This window comes from Zingiber officinale, chromosome 10B (assembly GCF_018446385.1).
Source record: "Zingiber officinale cultivar Zhangliang chromosome 10B, Zo_v1.1, whole genome shotgun sequence".
NCBI lineage: Eukaryota > Viridiplantae > Streptophyta > Magnoliopsida > Zingiberales > Zingiberaceae > Zingiber > Zingiber officinale.
In genome coordinates, this window is record NC_056005.1 from 23,679,382 (window position 1) to 23,703,924 (window position 24,543).

The window sequence follows — 24,543 nt, forward strand, 5'->3', positions numbered from 1 at the left end:
TAAAAAGGAAGATTAAGATTGATTTATATCTGTGACATTTATTCACTGGTACTAGTTGCATTTTTTGTTTAGTACATAAAATGTAATTGTGAATAATTTGTTTAATTTGAGATGTTGAACATGCTCTTGACATATAGTCAATATGAGAGATTAAAGATGTTCATAATGATGCAAATAATTTAATCTGGGGTAAGGACAAGTCATTGATGTCTCTGATTCATTCTAAAGAGCAGCTATGTAAGGTGTAACAATTTTCTTAGCAATAAATGCTCAGTATGCTTGTTGTCGCATGAACCATTTTCCCTAATGTATGGAATGGAGGATGTTCTTATTTGGTCTTTGTGATTAATTAATTTTTGCTCTGGTCTTCGTGACTTGATCGTCAAATAGTCTATGTGACTTATTTGGTCTTTGTGACCAATTTATGTTTGGCTTTGGCATTATGACATGATTACCTTGTAGTCTATGTGACTGACATGGTCTATGTGACCATATAACCTTATGGATTGACTTAGACGAGTGGGGGGTGTTGGGCGTTGAGGAGACGAAGGGACACCATTTCCCCTTCATTTTTCTCATTACTGCAAACGCCTCTCATTGTTGCAAATGCCAAGGAGATGAAGGGGCACCCTTTCCCCTTCGTCTTCCTCAATCTTCTTATAAATGGTGCGTCCAAGCCATGAGAATGAAAAAGGTACAAGGAAGAAAGAAAGAGGCGATGGTGATCAGTGTGCGCGAAAGCGACGGTGAGCAAAGAAGAACATCCGAGAGGAAAGGGATTTGACTCGTGAAACTCGAAGAGCTTTCCAGTTCATCAGTGATCAGGCTTCCGACAGCAGCGACGTCCGGTGGCTGCTTCGATTTCTTCGGGAGATCATTGTGAGTTATTTACAGTTTAATTTATGTTTTTATTTTCATGTTATCTGGCACAACATATACATCTTGTCAAAACCCTAATTTCATAATACTTTTTCCTCTTCATCTCCAAAAATTGACTTGGGCGTCGGAGTAACATCATCAGCAACCCTCCCGGTCGTCTTCCTAACCCATTCTTTCCTCTTAGGCCACGAGACAACTATTCCTACGCTCTTCACTAGTCAACATCAGTAACATCTCATCGGTAAGTTGATCGTCCGTGATCTCAGACATGATCAATATGTATAAATAATTTTTTTTTACCAAACTTATAAATAAAGAAAATAAATTCAAAACAAACAAATAAATTTATCAGACTCGTAATTTTTTTTTATCAAACTCACTAATTAACCAAACAATCTTAAAAATATGAAAAATTTAAATAATCGAATAAACTTAAATTAACAGTTGAATAATATCTCAAGCTAAAGTCAAGTTTAATCAAATTTTATGTTAACCTACAGATCGTGGCAAAAAGTCCATTTACTCGCCCAACGCCTTCGATTTCCTGATCGTGCTCTTGCTCACGTTACCACTCGGGGTGCGTGCGCTGCTTGCCCCACATATCAATTCAGTACGTTTGATTTTTGCGTGTGCTCTTGCGCCCGTTATCACTCGGGGTGCGTGCGCCCACTGCCTCATCCGATAACGGGTTGATTCGATGCGGTGTGTACAGTGCTCTTCCTCTATCTCTCCTCTACCCTTCCCCTCTCTCTCTATCCACGTAGAAAAAACTAGAAAGAGGTGAGGACAGTGGACAGTGGGCTGAATCGATTAATAATAGATTTGATTTAGAATTTTTTTTAGGATATTGATCCGTTAAAAATTAGTTTTATTTTATTATAATAAAATTATCATTTTGACCAATTAAATATCACGCATTTTAGATAACCCGAGGTTTGGATGATAAAAAACTAAGATGAATGATTCGCTCCCAGTGTTTCTACAAATTCATCTCTCATTAGCACAGATGAACGGATGATGAACATATGAAAAAAAAAATCCAAAGCCCATCCAAACAGATGCTTCTTGTTGTAGAATAGGATACGCGCGCACATGCTGCAATAAAAGACTTCCCAAGGACAACCGTCCCGTATATGAGCAGGCCTTGGAGAAGCCAACAAATAAGACAAGTTACTGCCCTGGCGGCGACCGACGCATGGATTCCGAGCCGTACGTTGACAGCAGCCACACCTCACTGTGTGGTTCACATGGCTTGCTACAAATGTTGGGAATTAGACATTTAGACTAGCTAGTGGATTGCATTGGTGCATTAATTAGCACATGATCCTTATCCTAAATGACCAGAATAAAGCAATTCCAACATATGCTTATGCCAAGAGTAGTAGAAAGCTTTGCTTTAGATTTGCTTATTTGGTTTCTTGTTGAAGATGATTTCTCAACACTTATGGCAACCATGGATGTGTACAGGCAACTACTAAAAATCTTCGCGCAGGTAACAGATATGTATATATATATATCCTTGTCATTAAACTGGCAGAGCTGCATTAAGGTCCGTGATGCGGTTTTTCATGCAGAGTTCATTCAGTAAGACACGCAAATACTTGCTTAACTAGATTTGATGACTTCGTGTGAGCAAGCTAAGCATAAACATATAGGTTTTTTCAAAATTTAGTTTTGAGTAAGTAGTAATTGGATGTGTTTGTCACAGTAGGCCACGTCGACGAACATAGAGTTGGACCACAAAATCCCTTTTGTTTGGTAATGGCTAGGCATGGTTGACTCCGAGAGGAGCTGATTAGGAAGGAGGACCCGGCCTCCCGGTTGACTATTGTTAGCTAGATTGCTGGACGAAAATCTTGGCCACTATTTTGCCCGCGTCCTCCGCTCTGCCAACTCAAAAAGTCGGTGTGATTTTCCACTGTCGCTCTTCGCCTCTGTATGTTCGCTGCTGTCTCTTTCAATTTCGATCCAAATCAAAGTTCTCCCTCTTCTCTTCTCATCTCTTCTCTTCTCTTATATTCTCTTGAGTCTCCAACAAAGAAGCCAAAGGTGAACTATTATTTAGGCATCACACAAAATGCTATAATGAATATTTCTTACTAATTTTCTACGCCAATGATCGAAGCTAACTAAATTTGACATAAGTGTTGAGTTCTTCTTTTAATATATTGTATAGATAAAATTTTCCATCTGTTAATTTCTACTTTCCTAATTAAATTTTCTACTGTTCTTTTGTTTCCTTCGCTTTAGACATGTCAAGTCTTGAGGAATTTGTCGTTGCTTGCAAAACCCACTAGGGTTAAAAAATATACTTATTGGCTAGTGAAATCATTTTAGAAGCCTTTCCAGAGCGTTACGAGGGCATTTGTGATAGAAATCGACAATGGAGAAGTAAAGAGATGTCTCCCAATCCTACGGAGACCTCTCCCTTATATAATGGATCCGATTTATTATCAGTAAATGATTTTACACATATAATCTATATCCAATAATCCAAAATCTAATAAATTAGAGTTGGATCATTTCAACGAATTCAGCTCACGCGATTCATATTTACATATACAAATTATAATTAAGCTCATTAAAGAGATAAAATCCAACAATTTACCCTAGTACAGTGTATAAATTATACTTGTTGAACTTATTCCGATCCAAAGTGTTCTCATTGAAACATGGAATTAATTAATTAGCTCCATCATTTTGATTAGCCTAAGTAGGAGATTTTGGATAAATTAATGAAAAAGGTAGCCAGCAAACCATGGCAGCCATGAGACAAGTGAGTATGACGGGGACAACCACTAATTAGTACTATTCGATGTTCTTAACGCTTAATCAAATACTAAGAATAGGAAACTCCCTTATGTAATGTACATCCACTCCAAGATAATTAGTCCAAATCTGCGTCTAAATCCATGAACGTTCAACACAAAAACCACCTTTCACAGTAGCCAATCACATTTCCTCTGCCCAAGCACGCCAGCATTTTCTATTATTATATAATATCGATCCCTGGTGATGTTCTTCATGTAAGCAAGCTTCTAATCATCAGTTCCACTTCTAAAAGATTTTTTTGTTAAAAAAAATATATACCTTTGTTCTATTAATTGATCGGTATTCACAATATCATTGCTTTATTGTGCATCTTGAAGCTTAATCTGGACAAAGAATTAATATCAGATCTAATCCGGCCTCCATCATAATCACTTGCTTAATTAACAGTTTCTGCTGTTTACTAATTAGTTAATTTTCTAATTTAGAGCTGCTGTTGTAACCAAATTATGTCCTCCACGCTCCACATGCTCTCCCCCTGCTCCAACTCCATCCAGCCACCACCGACGTCGCTCACAAAGCTCTCGGGAGCCGTCGCCGGCGGCGGCAGCTGCAGTGGGGGCGAGAGCTGCGTCTCGACGGACTCCGAGTAAGAGCAGGAACTCTCTAGGCTGCGAGGGGGCTTCTTCTGCTCGTGGATCCTCTCTGCGAGGCGCGGCATCCACACAGCGCGCACCATGTCCTCGAACTGCTTGCTGTCGACGTCGCACCGCATCTGCCTCGCGTGCTTCTGCACTCGGGTCCTCCAATAATTCTTGATCTCGTTGTCGGTCCTCCCGGGCAAGTGGCGAGCGATCTTGGACCACCGGTTGCCCAGCCGAGAGTGGAGCTCCAGGATGAGGAGCTGCTCCTCTAGGGTGATGTTGCCCCGCCGCACGTCGGGGCGGAGGTAGTTCAGCCACCGGAGGCGGCAACTCTTTCCGGTACGGCGGAGCCCTGTGAAGAAGGACATTAAGCAATTGTAAAGCGCCTGCAGCACAACAATTCACCGATTGAAAAGATGAATCTGACCGATCGATGATCGACCTGCGGAACGAGCGAGGGAGTTCCACCGTCCCTCGCCGTGGGCACTGACGTAGTTCAGCAGTAGGAGGTCCTCGTCCCTCGTCCAAGGTCCCCTTCTCAAATCCGTCGTCTCCTCCTGATCGTTTGGCGGCGTGGCGGAGTCACAAATCCCCCTTTCGTGGAACTCCATTCATAGAGGAATTGGCCTGGAATTATTTGGCAGAGGAGGAGAATGGTGGTTTTTATAGAGGAATTGTGAGAGCCAGAAGAAACACGTCACTGACTAAAACGCATTGGGAGTCGCTTAAAGCCAAAAGAATAGGCTTTTAAACTCAAACGAAGCAACCTAAGGAGGGCTTTCGAGTCCCACTGTGCGTTTAATTTCCTTCTCATACTGTTGTCTGCCAATTGCCTGATTAATTAGTGTGGCAGTGTTTATCATCTTCAAGCTGAGCTCAGCTTATCTATGTGCAGGTGCGATGACTTAAATATAGGGATTCAAAATCTATAGGGATGTTAAGTCTCGTAGCTGTGTCACCTGTCAGGAACCATTAGCATTTGCTTGGGCCCATGAGAGCACACCTGTTGGTGCTACGGGAGATATCGTTCGTTAGTGGTTCATCACATGATATCCCTATGACATCCCTATCCCGTGCTGCTGGTCCTGCTTCGCCATGTACTAGTGCTGTGCGTCATATAGAAGATTTGAGGAGAAAATGGAAAGTTGTGAAGCACTATTGAGAACAAATACTTCCACATATATATATATATATATATATATATATATATATATATATATATATATATATATATATATATATATATATATACACCGCTTCATTGCCTAACTGTTAATTGTCATGTCGTTTTGACCTTTGACTGTCATGTCCCCTTGACTTCTGACTGACACGCCCCTTGACTTCTGACTGCTACGTTTCCTTGACTTTTGATTGTCACGTCTCCTTGACTTTGACTACCATGATATCTTGACTTCCGATTGGCCAACTTTATCGAATCCCATCATTATACACCGTGTGTGTATGTCACGTCTCCTTGACTTTGACTACCATGTCATCTTGACTTCCGATTGTCCAACTTTATCGAACCCCATCATTATACACCGTGTGTACACACACGGTATATAATGATGGGGTTCGATAAAGTTGGACAATCGGAAGTCAAGATGACATGGTAGTCAAAGTCAAGGAGACGTGACAATCAAAAGTCAAGGAAACGTAGCAGTCAGAAGTCAAGGGGTGTGTCAGTCAGAAGTCAAGGGGACATGACAGTCAAAGGTCAAGGCGATGTGGCAGTTAGCAGTTAGGGAAAGAAGAGGTAGGACCGTCTGACGACGTTAGTAATAGGGTTCCTAGTCGAGTTCTCACAAACCAGGACCCCAGATCTGTGACACCCTGGTCTGGAACATGGTGGGTCGTCGGGATGATGTCTGGCCTACTCCGACTGGTCTGGATGATGCCTGGCCTACTCCGATTGGTCGGGTTTCCACAGCTCGACTATATCCAGGCTTAGTCCTCCTAGTAGGCCAACTATCGACCATCGCAAGCTTCTTCTATTCATACCCGGTCGAGATGAAAGGTCGGATAGGAGGTACTACACGACAACAAGGTCAAGGAATTGTAGCTGTCTGTCAAAGAATAACTGCTGTATGTCAGGGAATATTCCAACGGTCTGCTGTCATCTGCAAATAGAACCTTCTCCCAGCTCATAAAAGGGTGTCATGCTTCCTCCATCACTAGACAGGTTCTGACACCCGACATTCCCTGACATCAGTCAGGCTCTAGAGGTACGCACTGTCATATAAAAAGGGAGGTCCTCTCCCTTGCGCAGGTACGCTTTCTCGCACATTCGCACTTGTCTTTTACCTTTCTTTCTCTTTCGTACATTATCCTTCTAGGGAAAAAATATCTGACTTGAGCGTCGGAGGGCCTGCTTCGGGGATTTTTTTTCCTGGTTTATGGCCTCTAACATTCCGTGTGCTTGTCTGAGTCTGCGCAGAGCTCAAGTATAGCCGGTTCATTCATCGTCATCCGTCCGCACCATGTGGGGGTCTGTTCTTGTAGGCGCATACAAGAAGGGTGTCCTAGTCGCCTCGCTGTCAATGCCAGCAACAGCTCATCCTACCTTCGTCTAACTTAGATTCCAGACAATCAATTTAGCGCCGTCTGTGGGAACACATTTACCTGTTCTGGAGCATGAAGATGGAGGACATCAGACGAATCAAGGTGACCATGACGGTAGGGGAGTACGAACTGTTCAAAGAAGCCAAGAGGCGAGCGACTTCTGAGAAATAGACCATTGCTTCACGACCGTACAAGATGCTTGCAGTTTCCAAGGACTCGACTCATGTTTCTGATAGAGGATATAAGAGGAAACAACCCGAGGAGTTCCCCTCGACCTTCTATCGGGAATCTGGTCTAGACTACTATCACAAGGGCCCGAACTGTTATAATAATAAAGAACAACCGCAAGTTTTCATGGCAGGAAGCTCCCTGCCCAGGGACTCAAAGGAAGGGAAAGTCATAGTTCTCAGGGAGGAGCCTCGGTGGGAGCCTGATGAGCAGGTGCCCTTCTCTCTAAGGGTACTCGAGGAGAAGCTACTGAAGGGGTACAAGCCCCCAACCATCGGAGAGTATGATGGTAGCAAGGATCTGGAGGATCATCTTCGGAAGTTTCAGAATGCTGCGTTGTTGCACCAATACAACGACGCCATTAAGTGCGGAGTGTTCTTAAGCACTCTGTCTAGTTCGGCATAGAAATGGTTCGATGGATTGCCGAACGGGTTCATCACCTGTTTCCATGACATCAAGACTGTCTTCCTACGCCACTTCGCCAGTAGCAGGAAGTACCAGAAGATAGACCACTGTCTCTTCGCCCTCAAGCAAGGATCGACTGAACCCTTGAGGAGCTATATCAAACGTTTCAACCAGGTGGCCTAGGATGTCCTATCCGCTACCTCTAGAATATTGATGAGCGCCTTCTCTCATTGACTAGTAGAATGAGAGTTCTTCCGAGATCTCATCTGAGAGCCCGTGAAGAACTTCGATGAGATGCTAGGGAAGGCCGCCGACTATATCAACGTAGAAGAAGCTCAAGCGGTTCAACGGAAAGCGGACAAGGCATATGCTCCTGCCAACAAACTAGAGAAGAGGTCACCCCAATCGCCAGCTCAGCCTCTTCCACATGCCCGAGATGCCTGACTGCTTTTCCCTCCCAGTCAGGATCCCAGGCTGGCCTAACGTGTGCCAGTTGTCCAAGCCCTAAGGCCCGGTCAGTGGGAGCTCCACTATTGCACTTACCACCGGTCCCATACTCATTCCACTAGAAATTGCGTCCAGTTCGCTTGTGACTCTCGGGGGCGCAGCCAAACTTGGCCTACCTCCACCCGAGATCGCGCCCAAGCTTCAAAGGCTGCTGGCCAACTAGCCTGCTACGACAATAGGCCAGTTAGGTAGGCCTCTGCCTAAAAACACAGGTCAGGGATGCCAGTAGCCAGGTTGGGGTAGAGAGCAAACAAAGGTCGCTGAGGAGGAGAACAGGGGAAACACGGCCATCCGCGAGATTGGTATGATCTCCAGAGGGCCCACAGATGAAGATTCCGCCAGGGCTCAAAAATCTCTTGAACGCCGCCTAGAGATACACGTTGTAAGATGCAGTCGGGAGCAAGCTGCAGGGCCCATTATCAGCTTTGGCCCACAAGACCTGGAGGGGTTGGAGCTTCCTCACATGATGATGCCCTAATAATCAAAGCCGTCATCGCCAATAATCGCGTGACCAGAGTTTTCATTGATACCAGAAGCTCTGTCAACGTGCTGTTCAAGAGTGCATTCGAGGGTATGCAAATCGATGTCAGTGAACTCCACCCCGTGGCTACTTCATTATACGGTTTCACCGATAATAAAGTATGACCCATGGGCTAGATCAAGCTAGCCATATCTTTGGGTAGTGAACCCCTGATGTGGATGTGGAGGAGCACCTTCATAGTGGTGGATTCACAGTCCTTGTACAACGCCATCTTGGGGAGACCGACATTGCATGAGTTCCGGGTGGCAGTTTCCACTTTTCATCAGAAGATCAAATTTCCTGTGGGAGACCAGGTCGGGGGAAGTTAAAGATGAGCAGTTGGTCTCTCGTAGGTGTTACATTGACATGGTGAAGGTGGAGGCCCTCAAGGCTCAGAGAACTCAGGATGGCAGGATCCATCTCATCCAAGAGGAGCCTTTGCCTATAGCAGAGGAGACTCATCCCTTGGGAGGAGGTCCAGCTCTACCTTGAACGCTTGGAAAGCCTCACCCGTATATTAAGTAACTTGCCTATCGAGGTCAAGATGGACCTGGTCTAATGCTTGACTCGTAATAGGAATGTCTTTGCTTGGTCCCCCGAAGAGCTACCTGGGGTCAAGCCCGAGGTGGCTGAGCACAAACTACATCTTCTGCCTGATTCCCGACCAGTTAAGCAAAAGAAGCGGAACTTCTCGGGTGAGAAAAATAATATCATCCGAGCTGAGGTGAATCAGCTCAGGAAAATAGGTCACATTAGAGAGGTACAATTCTCGTCCTGGCTCTCTAATGTGGTCTTGGTAGCTAAACCCAACAATAAGTCGAGAGTCTGCATCGACTTTCGAGATCTCAACCACGCCATCCCTAAGGACTGCTACCCACTACCTAGGATTGATCAGAAGGTGGACTCGACCTTGGGCTGCAAAAGGATTTGCATGCTCGATATTTACCAAGGGTTCCACCAGATCCCTCTATCACGAGAAGATCTGAAGAAGGTCAGCTTCATAACGACAGATGATACTTTTTGTTACACCGTCATGCCTTTTGGATTGTGAAATGCAAGAGCTACCTATCAAAGGATGATGGATAAGATCTTCCGGGAGCAGATAGGGTGGAATGTGGATGTCTATGTGGATGACATCCTCATCAAATTCACTCTGGCCATAAATTTGATTGCTGACATAGAAGAAACCTGTGGCACATTACGATAATATAGGCTGAAGTTGAATCCATTGAAATGCCTGTTTGGAGCTCGAGGGGGAAAATTCTTGGGATACCTCATTACTGAGCGAGGAATCGAAGCTAATCCGGAGAAGGTCCGGGCACTTCAAGATATGAAGGCACCTCAGAATATGAAGGAAGCTCAGAAGTTGGTGGGAAGGATAACTGCACTATCCTGGTTCATATCCCGGTCTGCGTATAGAGATCTGCCCTTCTTTAAAGTGCACAGGAGAGTGACCAAGTTTCAATGGGACAACAAATACAACCAGGCCTTTGAGGAATTAAGAAAGCACCTGGAGACTTTACCCTCACTGTTCAAACTTGTTGCTGGAGAACTGCTCTGGGTTTATCTGTCAGCCACCCTTGAGGTCGTGGGGGTGATGTTGGTAAAAGAGCAGGATGATGTACAACGACTAGTGCACTTCTTCAACCACTTATTGAAAGGGGTCATATCTCGATACATGATCCTGGAAAAGTTGGTCTATGGGTTGGTACTCATGGCTCACCGCTTAAGACCTTATTTTTTGGTGCACCCCATCACAGTCCTGACCGACAACACCATGGGTAAGGCTCTTACTAATGTGGAGGTAGCAGGCCATCTTATCAAATGAGCCACTGAATTAGGAGAATATGACATACAGTATCAGCCCCGAATGATAATTAAAGTGCAAGCCCTAACAGATTTTCTAACGGAGGTCCATCAAACGAATTCTAAAGAAACCTCGAAGGTCTATGTAGACGGATTGCCCACCCAACAAGGAAGCGGAGTAGGTATCCTTCTGATATCCCCTCAAGAGGATATCTTGCAGCTGGCCGTTAGGTTAAATTTCAGAGTAACTAATAATGAGGCGAAATATGAAGCACTATTGGCAAGGTTGCAAGCAGCTCGGCATGTTGGAGCCGCCTGGATAGTTGTTTATTCAGATTCTCAGCTTGTAGCTTAGCAAGTAGCGGGCAACTTCGAAGTTAACAGTAACAAGTTGCAATTATATCGAGAAGCATATGAGAAGATGAAAGAGGATTTCAAGGAAGTTACGGTGACTAAGATTCCCCGAGCAGATAACCAAAGGGCTGATGAACTAGCTAAAATGGCTAGCTCTTTGACCACCTGGGTACTAGACAGGTCAATAGGCCAGACCTTCCTAATAGCTCAGATAGACCTACAGAATAATATTAAGGAGTCGATCGACTGGAGGGCTCCGATGATCATTTATCTTCAGCAAGGCATCCTGCTTATTGATCCGGAAGAAGCTAGGTTGATCAGAAAAGATCTTATGTGTATACCTCGATCGGGGACCAGTTGTACAAGCGAGCATTCTCTAGACCGCTGCTCAAATGCTTAGGAACGGAGGAGGCTGAGTATGCTTTGCAAGAAATACATCAGGAATGTTATGGTAATCATGCAGGAGGAAGGATGTTGTCCCAAAAAGTATTGTTGACCGGGTATTTCTGGTCAGCTCTGCAGAAAGATGCTCAATGGCTGGTGAATACCTACTTATCTTTCCAAAAGCAACAGAACCTAATCCATCGACTAATATATCGATATACTGAAAACCTTAATAGTCTCATGCCCCTTTGACCAATGGAGCATGTATATTGTGGTACCATTCCCAATGTCACCCAGTCAGAAATGATTCTTATTCATAGCGGTGGACTACTTTTCCAAATGAGTGGAGGCAGAATCCTTGGCCAAGATTACTGAGGGAGTCATTATTCAGTTCTTATGGAAGAACATCCTCTGCTAATTTGGAATACCGTACAAGTTAGTTTCAGATAACGGAAGACAGTTCCAAGGTAGCAAGATCCAGTCCTGGTGTTAAGGATTTGGCATAACCCAGGCCTTTACATTCGTATCTTATCCTCAAAGAAATGGGCAGACAGAGGTTACCAACAGAGAGATAGTTCAAGGATTGAAAGTCAAGCTGGATCATGTGGGAGTTGATTGGGTAGAAGAGCTACCCAACATCCTCTGGGCCTACCGCACGACATCACGAGAGAGCACAGGACTCACCCCATTTCACCTGGTCTATGGAAGTGAGGTTGTGGTGCTTATAGAGGTCGGGGTGCTCTCAGTCAGGAGAATGCTATATGACAAAGGAAATGTTGAGCGGCGATTTTCAGAGTTGGATTTTATCAGTGAAATTCGTGAGCGGGCAGCTACCCGATTAACTGCATATCGACAAAGGATACATCAAAACTACGATAGAAGGGTGATTCCCTGGTTCTTCAGAGAAGGGGATTTAGTGTGGAAGAGGACAAAGCCCGTAGGGGAGGTAACCAAATTGGTATCTCAGTGGGATGGTCTGTATAAAGTTGTTAAAAAGTTAGCGTCAGGTGCATATTATCTACAAGACACTCAGGGTAAGAAGCTAGACCGTCCCTACAGTGCTAACTACCTCTAGCCCTATCGTACTTATGTTAGCCCTTTGTAAAACTTGAGATCGGGAAGACATGATTGGTCGGGCATGAAATGCTCGGTCGGGGTAACTTGGTTTAGAACACTCATGAATCTTCTTTAAGACCCGATAAGACCTCGTGCTCAAGACAAACAGCTCAAGCTCCACTGAGTTAAGACTAAGGAGAAGGCACAAAATATAAAAAAGAAGTAGCAGCAACAATAGTAAAATTAATAGAATAAGAGGATGTTCATTATAATAAGAGAGGTTATTTGAATTCTGCAAATACATCGTCGGACATCTCTCTAAGGATCTGATGATGATCTAAGAACTCATCAGGAGGATCAGCGGACATATACCCTTTCTCCTTAAGTTGTTGAAGTGCCCCTACCGCACCATAAGCCACCGACCTGACGAAGCGATCCCCCACCTATGAGCCAAACTTTGAAGAGTGTAAATATTTCTTCTCAGCTCGCTTGCAGGCGGTCGCTCTCCCCAGCCTTATAGGTCTCTAAGGAAATAATAGAGCTCGATAAGGCAAACTCAGCCTGAGACGACTCTGTCTGCAAAGAGCCCAGTTCTGTTGCCTGAGACTCCAGATCCCACCTCTGGTCCATAATAAGAAGGTCCCTGGAATTCATCTCCTGGGCCATATGATCCATCTCTCGCTTATATGTAAGCTTGAAGTCTTCCAGGGCTGCAGATCATTGAGTCAGCTCTGATTGAGCCTCTTGGCACTTAGCCTCAAATGTCTGTAGGATAACTTCAAGCCTGCTCTTGTCATCTCAGAGATGATCGATCTCTAACTGGGCCTCTTCCAAGGTTTGTTCCCGGGAGGCGTTCACCTTCTTCAAGGTCTCCACCTCCACCCTAAGTTGGGACATGACTGAAGCAGGTTTAGAGATTTGAGACTCCAGGTCCACAACTCAGTCCTTTAAGATCTTATTAAACCGATGTCTGTGTAGGAATGTATGGTTTAAGTGGAGCGACTAGACAAACATCTATTCATAATCACATAGTGAGAACAGAAAGCCAGAATAGGAGGGGAGAGCCGTAAGAGAAAGCGGAAGCTTACAGTAGCCATTTCAGAGGATAGGTCCACCATGCTAGGAAGCGAACTAGTGTCCATCACCTTCATAGTGTGCTCCCATTGAGTTGCTAGTCGACTCCGCAATAGGATGGAGCGAGCATGGGCGGCGGGATAGCGACACAATCCCCACTCTGTAGGTAGAGTAGCACAGAAGCAGGAACAGTAAAGCCAGGAAGAGTTGGGATCAATCCCGCTAGGGCTTGGTTGGGTAGAGGCAGATCTTGGTTGAGTAGAAGGATCGGATGAAGAAGGGATAGGCCCAAGATGAATGGAGGGGCTGGGTTGAGAGGAAGTGGTCGGTCGAGGAGAAGGTCTGACCGGGGCACTGGATCTATATTTCCACCCCGCTATGCACTAATCCTTTGTAGAAAAGAAATCAAAGTTGGGGGTGACCTAGCTATCCAACCCCTCCTTTTATCCGGCCACTGATCCCCTATAGTAGCCATCCCTATGTGAAGGGGAACAGAATACGAGAGACCCCTCCTATTAGTATTAGGCATCCCTGGTGGTTTATTTTCAAATCGCTCATGGGAAGAGGCCTGATCGGGGATGCTCGAGCTAGAGTATTTACTGCTAGAAGAGCATCAAGATCAGAGTAGGAGGATGAAGGCAAGTTAGGGCAGGGTAAGCCTTACCTAACGAATGGGGTAGCTTTGAAGAGATATGGCTCAACCTGAACAGAAACAGCATATCCTCTGTCAGCAGCCTAAGCAGGTCTAAGCGCCAACATACCAATTGTGCGGAGGCCTCCATAAAGTCAGGGCCTGTTTGAAAATCCCTTATATGTGATGCCGGAGGAAGAGCTGAGCACCACTGGATAGGCCACTCCACAGTTAGGGGGAAACGTAGGAAAAAATATTTCTCTTTCCATTTCGAGTCTGAGGATAGGAGGGAAACAAAGAAGGTAGTTCGAGTACGAGCCTAAAGACGGAAAATGCCCTCATTGTGACGACGAGGGGTAAAAAAGTAATGGAATAAGAGGGGAGTCCAGGATATATCATACACCTTACAGAGTAGGATGAACCCACACAAAATTCTCATGGAATTGGGAGTGAGTTAAAGAGCAAGGTAAACATATTATAATATTAAAAGTAAAGATTTCTAATTAACCAAACTAGAATTCTCTTTCAAATTGCAAAAGTAGTCAACACACATCATCACGTAGTATTCCATAAATTTATATTCCACCTCATCCATCTTTACTAGTAAGGTTTGTTTAATTTTTTTTATTATCGATTTCACACATCTTCAAACTTTTATTTTATTTTTGTACTTTCATGTAAATTGGATGTTCTGTTTTAATCAAAGTGTATTTGATTCAACAAAAATACAAAATCAGTGCTCCAAAATATTGATCCAAATACTATTGTAGAGAGACAGACACTTGGACCAAATTGGTGTGAAATATAAGTATAAGTTATTTAGAACCAAAATAGAGTTTAATTAGATCTTGTGATCTTTTACAAAGGTTTGAGGATACACGTGGAGGAATGATAGTTTGGTCTTATCATCTCATATGATTTTAACCTTTCATTGAAATATTAATAATTTTTTGTATTTATCATGCTATTACAATTTTAAATAAATATTAAATGTATGTATTTGTAGATAACAGTAAGCGAAGACTATTATTAAGTTCATATGGAATGATACTTACATTTTTTTTTTAGTTTGGTATGATATCCAATTTTTATCATTATTTTTATTAACTTTGTATTTCATTGTTTTATTTAACTTATACAAATATATAAATTGTATTTGTAAGTGAGAGTCACCTAGATTATTGTAAATCAATATGATGGTTGAAGACGATCCATCTAGTTAAGTATTTACTTTACAAGACTTTATTAGTTCTAAAACTTAATATTTTGAGTGTAGTGTATAGTTAGTTTGGGATGTAAAAGATTTATTATTAGTATTGCATTTGTAAACTTACTCAAATGATTGTTACATGAATAAAAATTATCTATTAACAATTTAAATTATATTTTATAATTTTTTTTATTCAAAATGATGGATGAGTTATGATGATATTTAAATATTGAATTCAAGTTATATATTTTACATGAACTTTAGTGATGATTTTTAATGACTTTATAAATTATTATAATAACATTTTTTAATGTGATTAATTAAGACACATTTTTAAATTATCTTATAAATGTTGTTCCCAGTATCTCCCTGAGTGCGCAAACTGATACTGATCGTCGAGGCTAGTGTTCAACACTATCTCCGTAAATGATATTGCTCCGCTACGGTGCTAACGGATAACAGCAATTCGTTCCCAAGATATAACGACGAACGTCTCAGAATTGTAGCACTCCGAATTCTGAGACCAGCGAACCTTCTCGTAGGCTTTTTGGACTCTTAAATGCACAAGATGAGATGAATGCTCTAGAGAGAGTAGAATAGATGAATTCGATGATTCGATTGATCTTTCCAGCATCTGGAGGGTTCTATTTATACCAAATGAAGAGGTTGAATGCCTTTTTGGGTGAGAGGATGTGTTCTTTGGGCTGGATCGATCTGCATCGTCCATTCTGAAGAGTTATAAACCTTCATATATCCCACTTTAATCTCATCCATCAGATCTGAAGAGTTGTGACCCTCAGATCTCGCCTATTATCATCAGCCATCGGATCTGGATCTACTGATCCATTCGATCTGACGCTTCAGATCAAGTCTCATCCCAAGCGGTCAAATCGTGACTCTTCGCGATCCAACGCTGTAGATCGTATCACAAGCGATCCATCATACCTCTTTGATCAACGGTTGCCATCCGTTTGCCCAATCAACAGTCCAGTCATCTCTTCTTGCCCACGTGGATGCCACATAGGCATTGTCATGTCATATACGAGCCTGATACGTCACCCGATACATGCGAAGTACAAAGTGCGCCTACAAAGCGCCCATTGCGCACGTGGCGGGCTCACAGGTGCGAGCACCTGCTCGCCCCTGAGAAGAGAGCACCTGCTCGCCCCTGAGAAGAGAGCACCTAGTATTTTTCTGAGTTAACTCCATTAACACAACATCATTAATAAGCAAAGAATGCACATCGAAAATTTTCGATGTGGGACTATTCTCCCATGCATTTCCTTATATATATCATTAATGAATAATTAATATTTATTTGGGCCGACTTTAAACAATTAATTTCTTATTCACCTTTAATCGATTTTGAGAAAATTAATAGTCTAAATTTATCTACTCGAAACGTAGATTTCAATTTTGAAGTCAATTACGACTTTTATCTATTGATGGCATTCCGGTTTTTCCATAAAATCGTATTGGTCCATTAAGGCCTCAATATCCAACAATCCCCCACATGAATGAAAATTAATGCAATGCGTGTATGCATGCTGACACTTTACAAGAGTCTAATCGATAAGTCACTGCATCGGGAGAGGTAGCTTGTGGCTTTGAACCTTCCGTATTGGAATACTATCGAGTATACTAGGCTGCGCAGTGAATGTGATGTTTTGAACTGCTCAGCTGTAGGTGTATACTTAGATAATAACACCCACACAGAGACCTATCTCACCTACTTTAGGTTCTCATGGTTGGTTCCGTTTCGGCCAGGACACCATCTTGGATTCATGAGTGTTTCATTGAAGCGACCTGTCTTCACACTCATATAGGTTGACACTTCTATCAGGAGTATCCTACCATACTCCACCTTATAAGGTATAGAAGTCACTAAAAGCATAAGCTTTACCTCACTATATGAGGTAGGACAGCACAAATTCATCCTAGGATTGGGATAGAGATAAAATATCTCATGTGCTGTAACACAACTTCTGTAACTTCGTTGTTCCATTGAACCAAGATCTTGGGATCTTCAGTCAATAAGGTTGGGTTACCGCTACAGTCATTTTTTAGTTGTAGATTTTTAATCTCATTCCTCTTGATGAGTAGTATACTTGATCTCGACTCAACCCTTTCGTAAGAGGATATGCCAAATTATCTTTGGACTTAACATAGTCGATTGCAATCACTCCATTCGAGATCAACTGCCTAATGGTATTATGTTTACGACGTATATGTCGTGACTTCCCATTGTACATATTACTCTGTGCCCTTCCAATTGCCGATTGACTATCACAGTGGATCAGTACGGCAGGCACAGGTTTCGTCCAGCTCGGAATATCTTCCAAGAAATTCCGTAGCCATTCAGCTTCCTCAGCTGTTTTTTCTAGTGCTATAAACTTGGATTCCATAGTTGACCGAGCAATGCACGTCTGCTTAGTGGATTTCCAAGATACTACTCCCCCACCGATCGTGAAAACATATCCACTAGTGGATTTGGAGTCTTTTGTATCTGATATCCAATTAGCATCACAATATCCCTCCAGCACAGCGGGATATTTTTCATAATGTAATCCATAGTTCATAGTATATTTCAAATATCTAAGAACTCGCATCAATGCTTTCCAATGGGTGTCGTTTGGATCACTCGTAAAACGACTCAGCTTGTTGACCGCACAGGCAATATCCGGACGTGTGCAGTTTGTGAGATACATCAAACTGCCTATTATCCAAGAATATTCCAACTGCGATAAGGTCTCACAATGGGTTTTCACTAAGTGTTGACTTAGATCCATAGGTGTTTTTACTGTAGAGATCGTACGCATTAAATCTTTTCAATACTGACTCTACATAATGGGATTGTGTCAGAACTATCCCTTCTGATGTCCTGAGAATTTTAATTCCCAATATAACATCTGCTTGACCCATATCTTTCATATCGAAATTTTTTGTCAATATTTTCTTTGTAGTCATGATTATATCATGATTACTGCCCATTATTAGCATGTCATCTACGTATAGACAGATGATTACATAACCTTTAGGTGTGTCTTTGACATAAATGCATTTGTCACATTCATTTATTCTGAATTTGTTTGACAGCATTACTTTGTCAAAATTTTTGTGCCATTGTTTAGGCGCTTGCTTAAGTCCGTATAATGACTTAACAAGTCGACACACCTTTTTCTCATTTCCTGGAGCCACGACCCCTCGGGTTGCTCCATATAAATTTCTTCTTCCAACTCATCATTTAAGAATATAGTCTTAACATCCATTTGATGTATTTCAAGGTCATACAGTGCTGCAATGACTATTAGTACTCGTATGGACGTAATCCTTGTCACCGGTGAGTAGGTATCGAAGTAATCAAGGCCTTCCTCTTGCTTGTACCCCTTGGCTACAAGTCTGGCCTTATACTTGTCAAATGGTCCATCAGCTTTATACTTACGTTTACTATCCACTTACAACCTAATGGTTTATTACCAGAAGGAAGGTCTACTAATTCCCAAGTATGATTATTCATGATGGATTTGATTTCACTGTTGACAGCTTCTTTCCACATTGGAGCATCGGGACTAGAGAGAGCTTCACTTAATATTCTTGGGTCCATTTCCGACATGAAAATCATGAAATCTGGCCTGAACGATTTCTCAGCTCTAGCCCGTTTGCTACGACGTGACCCTTCGCTTTGATCGTCAATAGTCCTTTTATAACAGCTAAGTTCGGTAACGTCATTTTCGTTTGAACTTCCATTGCTATCATTTTCAACGTTTTCCTTCTTATTTGGGAATTCGTTTTCAAAGAATATCGCATTCCGAGATTCTATGGTTGTTCCCACATGAATATCAGGAATGTCTGATTTGTGAACTAGGAAACGATATGCACTACTATTATGGGCATATCCGACAAATACCGTATCGAATGTTTTAGGTCCGATCTTTACTTGCTTTGGTTTAGGTACTTCGACCTTTGCCAAGCACCCCCACACTTTCAGGTATTTGTACGATGGCTTGCGGCCTTTCCATAGTTCGTATGGATTTTTATCATTTTTCTTATGAGGGATTTTGTTGAGAATGTGATTTGCCGATAATATTGCTTCCCCCCACAAGTTTTGAGGTAAGCTTGAATTTATCAATAAGGCATTCATCATCTCTTTTAGTGTCCGATTTTTACATTCAGCAATACCATTCGATTGAGGTGAGTAATGCGCCGTTGTTTGATGGATAATGCCAGAATCTGAACAAAATTCATCAAACAGTGCACCATATTCTCCACCTCTATCGCTACGAATTATCTTAATTTGTTTGTCAAGTTGATTTTCAACTTCTGTTTTATAGGTTCTGAACGCCTCTAAGGCTTTGTCTTTACTTCTTAAAAGAAAGACATAATAGAACCTCGTGCAGTCATCGATAAAAGTAATGAAATACTTTTTACCTCCTCTAGTTTGCACAAATTTCAAGTCACATAGATCACTATGTATTAACTCTAGAGGAGTCGTTGACCTTTCCACCGAATGAAAAAGTAGTTTCGTCATTTTAGCTTCTACACACAATTCACATTTGTGTGTTTCGTCAACATTGACGTTCGGTAATAAATTTAGTTTGACGAGACGTTTCAGAGTATTATTATGCACATGTCCTAGTCGATCATGCCAAAAATTGAAACACTCAACCACATAGCTAGAAGCAATTATTTTATTACCATCAAATTTTCGGAGTACAGTCATTACAACTATTTTGAATAGACTTTGTTCTAAGTATCCCTTTCCTACGAAGACACCATTCTTCGTAAGGACAAAGTTGTTGGACTAGAACACTAGTCTAAACCCGGCCTTAACAAGTGCCGATCCAGAAACTAGGTTCTTTCTGATGTCGGGAACATGGAGCACATCAATTAGAGTTAGCTCCTTTCCAGACGTTATCTTCAGAACAACTTTTTCGAGTCCGACGATCGGAGATGTCATGGAATTGCCCATATAGAGCTTCCTTCCATTTATCGGAGTATACTTGGAGAACATCGCCTTATCTGAACAGATATGACAAGTTGCTCCAGTATCGATCCACCACTGCTTCGGGTTATCCTCCACTGTATTGGATTCAAACACGACCGCAGTGAGATCCAAGTCCTCAAGAGAGGTTGCGACGTGATTTGCAGCATCTTTTGGCCTCTTGGTTGGCTTCTTCGGGTGTCTGCAGTCCTTTGACATGTGTCCTGACTTTCCACAGTTATAGCAAGAGCCCTTGAACTTCTTTACTTGAGCCTTCTTCTTGAACTGCTTCGGTTTTTTGGAGTTTGGCTCGACCAGGTTGGACATTTCATCAATAGTCCGCTTGGTTCCTCTAGAGTCGGGTAATTTTCGATTATCCTCCTCTATTCGTAGCCTCAAGATCAGGTCTTCCAGTCCCATCTCCTTTTGCTTGTGCTTGAGGTAATTCTTGAAGTCCTTCCATGACGGAGGGAGCTTCTCAATTACCGCAGCTACTGCGAATGACTCGTTCAGCTTCATGCCTTCGGCGTCCAGATCATGCAATATTAATTGCATATCTTGGACTTGAGCTGAGACGCTCTTAGAGTCCACCATCTTGAAATCCAGAAACCGGCCGACGATGAATTTCTTCAATCCGGCATTTTCGATCTTGTATTTCTTCTCAAGTGATTCCCACAAAGATTTCGCCGTCTCCAATGAACAATACACGTTATACAGCGTGTTGTCCAAGGCGTTGAGAATATAGTTGCGACACAGGAAATCTCCGTGTGACCACGCCTCACAAGCAGCCTTACTACCTTCCATAGCGGCTGGCGGGTTTTCTTACAAAAATCGTACAAGGTTTAGCGTCGTTAGATAAAACAGCATTTTCTGCTGCCATCTTTTGAAGTCGGCTCTGCTGAATTTCTCCGTCTTTTCTCCATGCGGAATTGATGTTGGCGGAATGGCGGTCGGAACGACCGTTGGAACGTCGTTGGAAGTAGCCATATCAGTTTGCAGAATATCGTTTACGACTGTTGTTCCCGGTATCTCCCGGAGTGCGCAAACTGATACTGATCGTCGAGGCTAGTGTTCAACACTATCTCCATAAACGATATTGCTCCGCTATGGTGTTAACGGATAGCAGCAATTCGTTCTCAAGATATAATGACAAACGTCTCGAAATCGTAGCACTCCGAATTCCGAGACCAGCGAACCTTCTCGTAGGCTTTTTGGACTCTTAAATGCACAAGATGAGATGAATGCTCTAGAGAGAGTAGAATAGATGAATTCGATGATTCGATTGATCTTTCCAGCATCTGGAGGGTTCTATTTATACCAAATGAAGAGGTTGAATGCCTTTTTGGGTGAGAGTATGTGTTCTTTGGGCTGGATCGATCTGGATCGTCCATTCTGAAGAGTTATAACCCTTCACATATCCCATTTTAATCTCATCCATCAGATCTGAAGAGTTGTGACCCTCAGATCTCGCCTAAGTGCAAAGTGCGCCTACAAAGCGCCCATTGCGCACGTGCGCACGCGGCAGGTGGCGGGCTCACAGGTGCGAGCACCTGCTCGCCCCTGAGAAGAGAGCACCTGGTCTTTTTCTGAGTTAACTCCATTAACACAGCATCATTAATAAGCAAAGAATGCACATCGAAAATTTTCGATGTGGGACTATTCTCCCATGCATTTCCTTATATATATTGATCCTGTCTGAGCGCTGAGTCGATGAACACTGGGGGCGTGGTGCTCTCCGCTGTCTTCGACTGGTGATGTAGATCTCCGACGAACCTGCAAATAAGCCTAGCCGGGAGGGGTTTCCCGGCGACGACTCTCCGACGCTCAAGTCAGGCAGCGAAGAAGAAGAACAAGGCTACGCTACTGTAGCTACAGTGATCAAGATTGCATACCTCCGTCGAAGTCTGGGGGTCCTTATATAGGACCCCGGGGAGGCGCAGACACGCTTCCCCAAACATACCTAGGTAGGGTTGTGTCAGAAAAGCATGCCTGATGTCATTCCTCAATCGTCCGAGCATATACCGGATGTGACGGTGGAAACTTCCGCCGTACGATATTCTGTCCGCTCCGGCCGCCGACCGTGCTGTTTGTAGGCGGCAGGTGTCTCGAGGATGAAGCTACTAGCTGTCGTTTTTGTCTCCTAGCGCTTTCACCTGCTCCCGGGCCGAGCAGACCAACCGCTCGGCGCTTATGGTACCCGGGAATGCGCCTACCTTGGCCCAGGCGGTAAAGCCCTGCTCATGTGCTCGGATGGAATTGCGCCTTATTGTCATGCGGCTCGGCCGAGCATTCCGCTCGGCCCATAGACTCTACTTAAGCATCGGAAACCCAACCCCTGGTCGGGCTGTCTTTCGTCCGGTCCGGGAGACTCCTGGCCGGCTGACCGGTTGGCTGGATGCTCGATCGGTCGGCTACTCCGCTCGGCACGACCTTGGGGTTGACCTTCTTGACCATTGACCTTCACACATCGTTGACCTCCCGTCAATGAGGGTCCTCCGTCCTTACCACCGGATCGCATGCCTCCCCCTCAAGTCTAGTCGAAGGAGGCGCTAAGTCCGACTGACTGGACTACGTCTGGATTAGTGTCCGGCCGTCCGGGGACTATGCAAGTAGGTAACGCCGCTCGGCGTGTCCCCGGTTGGTACTTGGATAGTTTCGTTTGCCTGCCGTTGTCCCGCCGTTTTGGCGTCGGTCACGCTGATTATCCCTAGAAAGCTCCTCGGCATTTGTGTAAATCACCGTCATTAATGTTGAGCATGCGGCCATGCTCGCATGATGGTGCTCATTAAATGTGACCCGTGAGCGAGCGCCACGTGGTCGCGCATTCGTCACCGTTCACTCGAGCCGTCAGGTCTGATGTGACCTTTGGCTTTTTCGAATTTGACGGTCAGATCCCCTCCTTGGATCTCGTAACCTCGATCAACCGGCGCCGTCCGATCCAGGTTATGGGATCCAAGGAGGGGATCTGACCGTCAAATTCGAAAAAGACAAAGGTCACATAAGACCTGATGGCTCGAGTGAACGGTGACGAATGCACGACCACGTGGCGCTCGCTCACGGGTTGCATTTAATGAGCACCATCATGCGAGCATGGCCACGTGCTCAGCATTAATGACGGTGATTTACACAAATGCCGAGGAGCTTTCTAGGGATAATCAGCGTGACCGATGCCGGAACGGTGAGACAACGGCAGGCAAACGAAACTATCCAAGTACCAACCGGGGACACGCCGAGCGGCGTTACCTACTTGCATAGTCCCCGGACGGCCGGACACTAATCTCGGTGGATGAGCGGCAGACACACCACCCAGACGCAGTCCAGTCAGTCGGACTTAGCGCCTCCTTCGACTAGACTTGAGGGGGAGGCATGCGATCCGGTGGTAAGGATGGAGGACCCTCATTGATGAGAGGTCAACGACGCATTAATGTCAATGGTCAAGAAGGTCAACCCCAAGGTCGTGCCGAGCGGAGTAGCCGACCGACCGAGCATCCAGCCGACCGGTCAGCCGGCCAGGGGTCTCCTGGACCGGACGAAAGACATCCCGACCAGGGGTTGATTTTTCGATGCTCAAGTAGAGTCTATGGGCTGAGCGGAACGCTCGGCCGAGCCGCATGACAATAAGGCGCAATTCCATCCGAGTACATGAGCAGGGCTTCACCGCCCGGGCCAAGGTAGGCGCATCCCGGGGACCATGAGCACCGAGCGGCTAGTCTTCTCGACCCAGGAGCAGGTGAAAGCGCTAGGAGACAAAAAGGACAGCTGGTAGCTTCATCCTCGAGACATCTGCCACCGACAAACAGCACGGTCGGCGGTCGGAGCGGACCGAATATCGGACGGCGGAAGTTTCCAACGTCACATCCGGGATATGCTCGGACGATTGCGGAATGACGTCAGACATGCTTTTCTGACACAACCCTACCGATGTATGTTTGGGGAAGCGTGCACACATCGGGAAGCGTGCCCGCGCCTCCCCGGGGTCCTATATAAGGTCCCCCAGACTTCGACGAAGGTATGCAATCTTGATCACTATAGCCACAGTAGCGTATCCTTGTTTTTCTTCTTCGCTACCTGACTTGAGCGTTGGAGGGTCGTCGCCGGGAAACCCCTCCCGGCTCGGCTTCTTTGCAGGTTCGCCGGAGATCTACATCACCAGTCGAAGACAGCGGAGAACACCACGTCCCCAGTGTCCATCTACTGAGCGCACAGACAGGATCAAATTGCATGTGATCCGGTGGTAACAACGGAGGACCCTCATTGACGGGAGGTCAACGACGTATGACGGTTAATGGTCAAGAAGGTCAACCCCAAGGTCATGCCGAGCGGAGTAGCCGACCGACCGAGCATCCAGCCTACCGGTCAGTCGGCCTGGGGTCTCCCGGACCGGACGAAAGACAGCTCGACCAGGGGTTGGGTTTCCGATGCTCAAGTAGAGTCTATGGGCCGAGCGGAACGCTCGACCGAGCCGCATGACAATAAGGCGCAATTCCATCCGAGCACATGAGCAGGGCTTCACCGCCTGTGCCAAGGTAGGCG

At 44.4% G+C, this 24,543-nt stretch overlaps 1 protein-coding gene across 2 annotated transcripts; it reads right to left on the bottom strand.

Moving 5' to 3' along the window:
* Positions 1–3,977: 3,977 nt before the first annotated feature.
* LOC122029776 (transcription factor MYB2-like) lies at positions 3,978–4,922 on the bottom strand. Of its 2 annotated transcripts, none has more exons than XM_042588905.1 (2): positions 4,735–4,922; positions 3,978–4,644 (listed from the first exon to the last, which is right to left on the bottom strand). In XM_042588905.1, the coding sequence occupies exons 1-2, from the start codon at positions 4,901–4,903 to the stop codon at positions 4,133–4,135; spliced, it is 681 nt and encodes a 226-aa protein (XP_042444839.1). In that variant the 5' UTR covers positions 4,904–4,922; the 3' UTR covers positions 3,978–4,132. The 2 variants fall into 2 exon arrangements, with proteins under 2 accessions (XP_042444839.1, XP_042444838.1); XM_042588904.1 differs by having other exon boundaries at positions 4,720–4,922.
* Positions 4,923–24,543: the final 19,621 nt, after the last annotated feature.

Bases quoted from the DNA above. Each gene is read 5' to 3' on its own strand.
- LOC122029776 (XM_042588904.1), bottom strand. From the start codon at position 4,903: ATGGAGTTCCACGAAAGGGGGATTTGTGACTCCGCCACGCCGCCAAAC. The intron at 4,645-4,719 runs GTCAGATTCATC...CCTTCTTCACAG, and splicing joins CGCAGGTCGATCATCGATCG to GGCTCCGCCGTACCGGAAAG.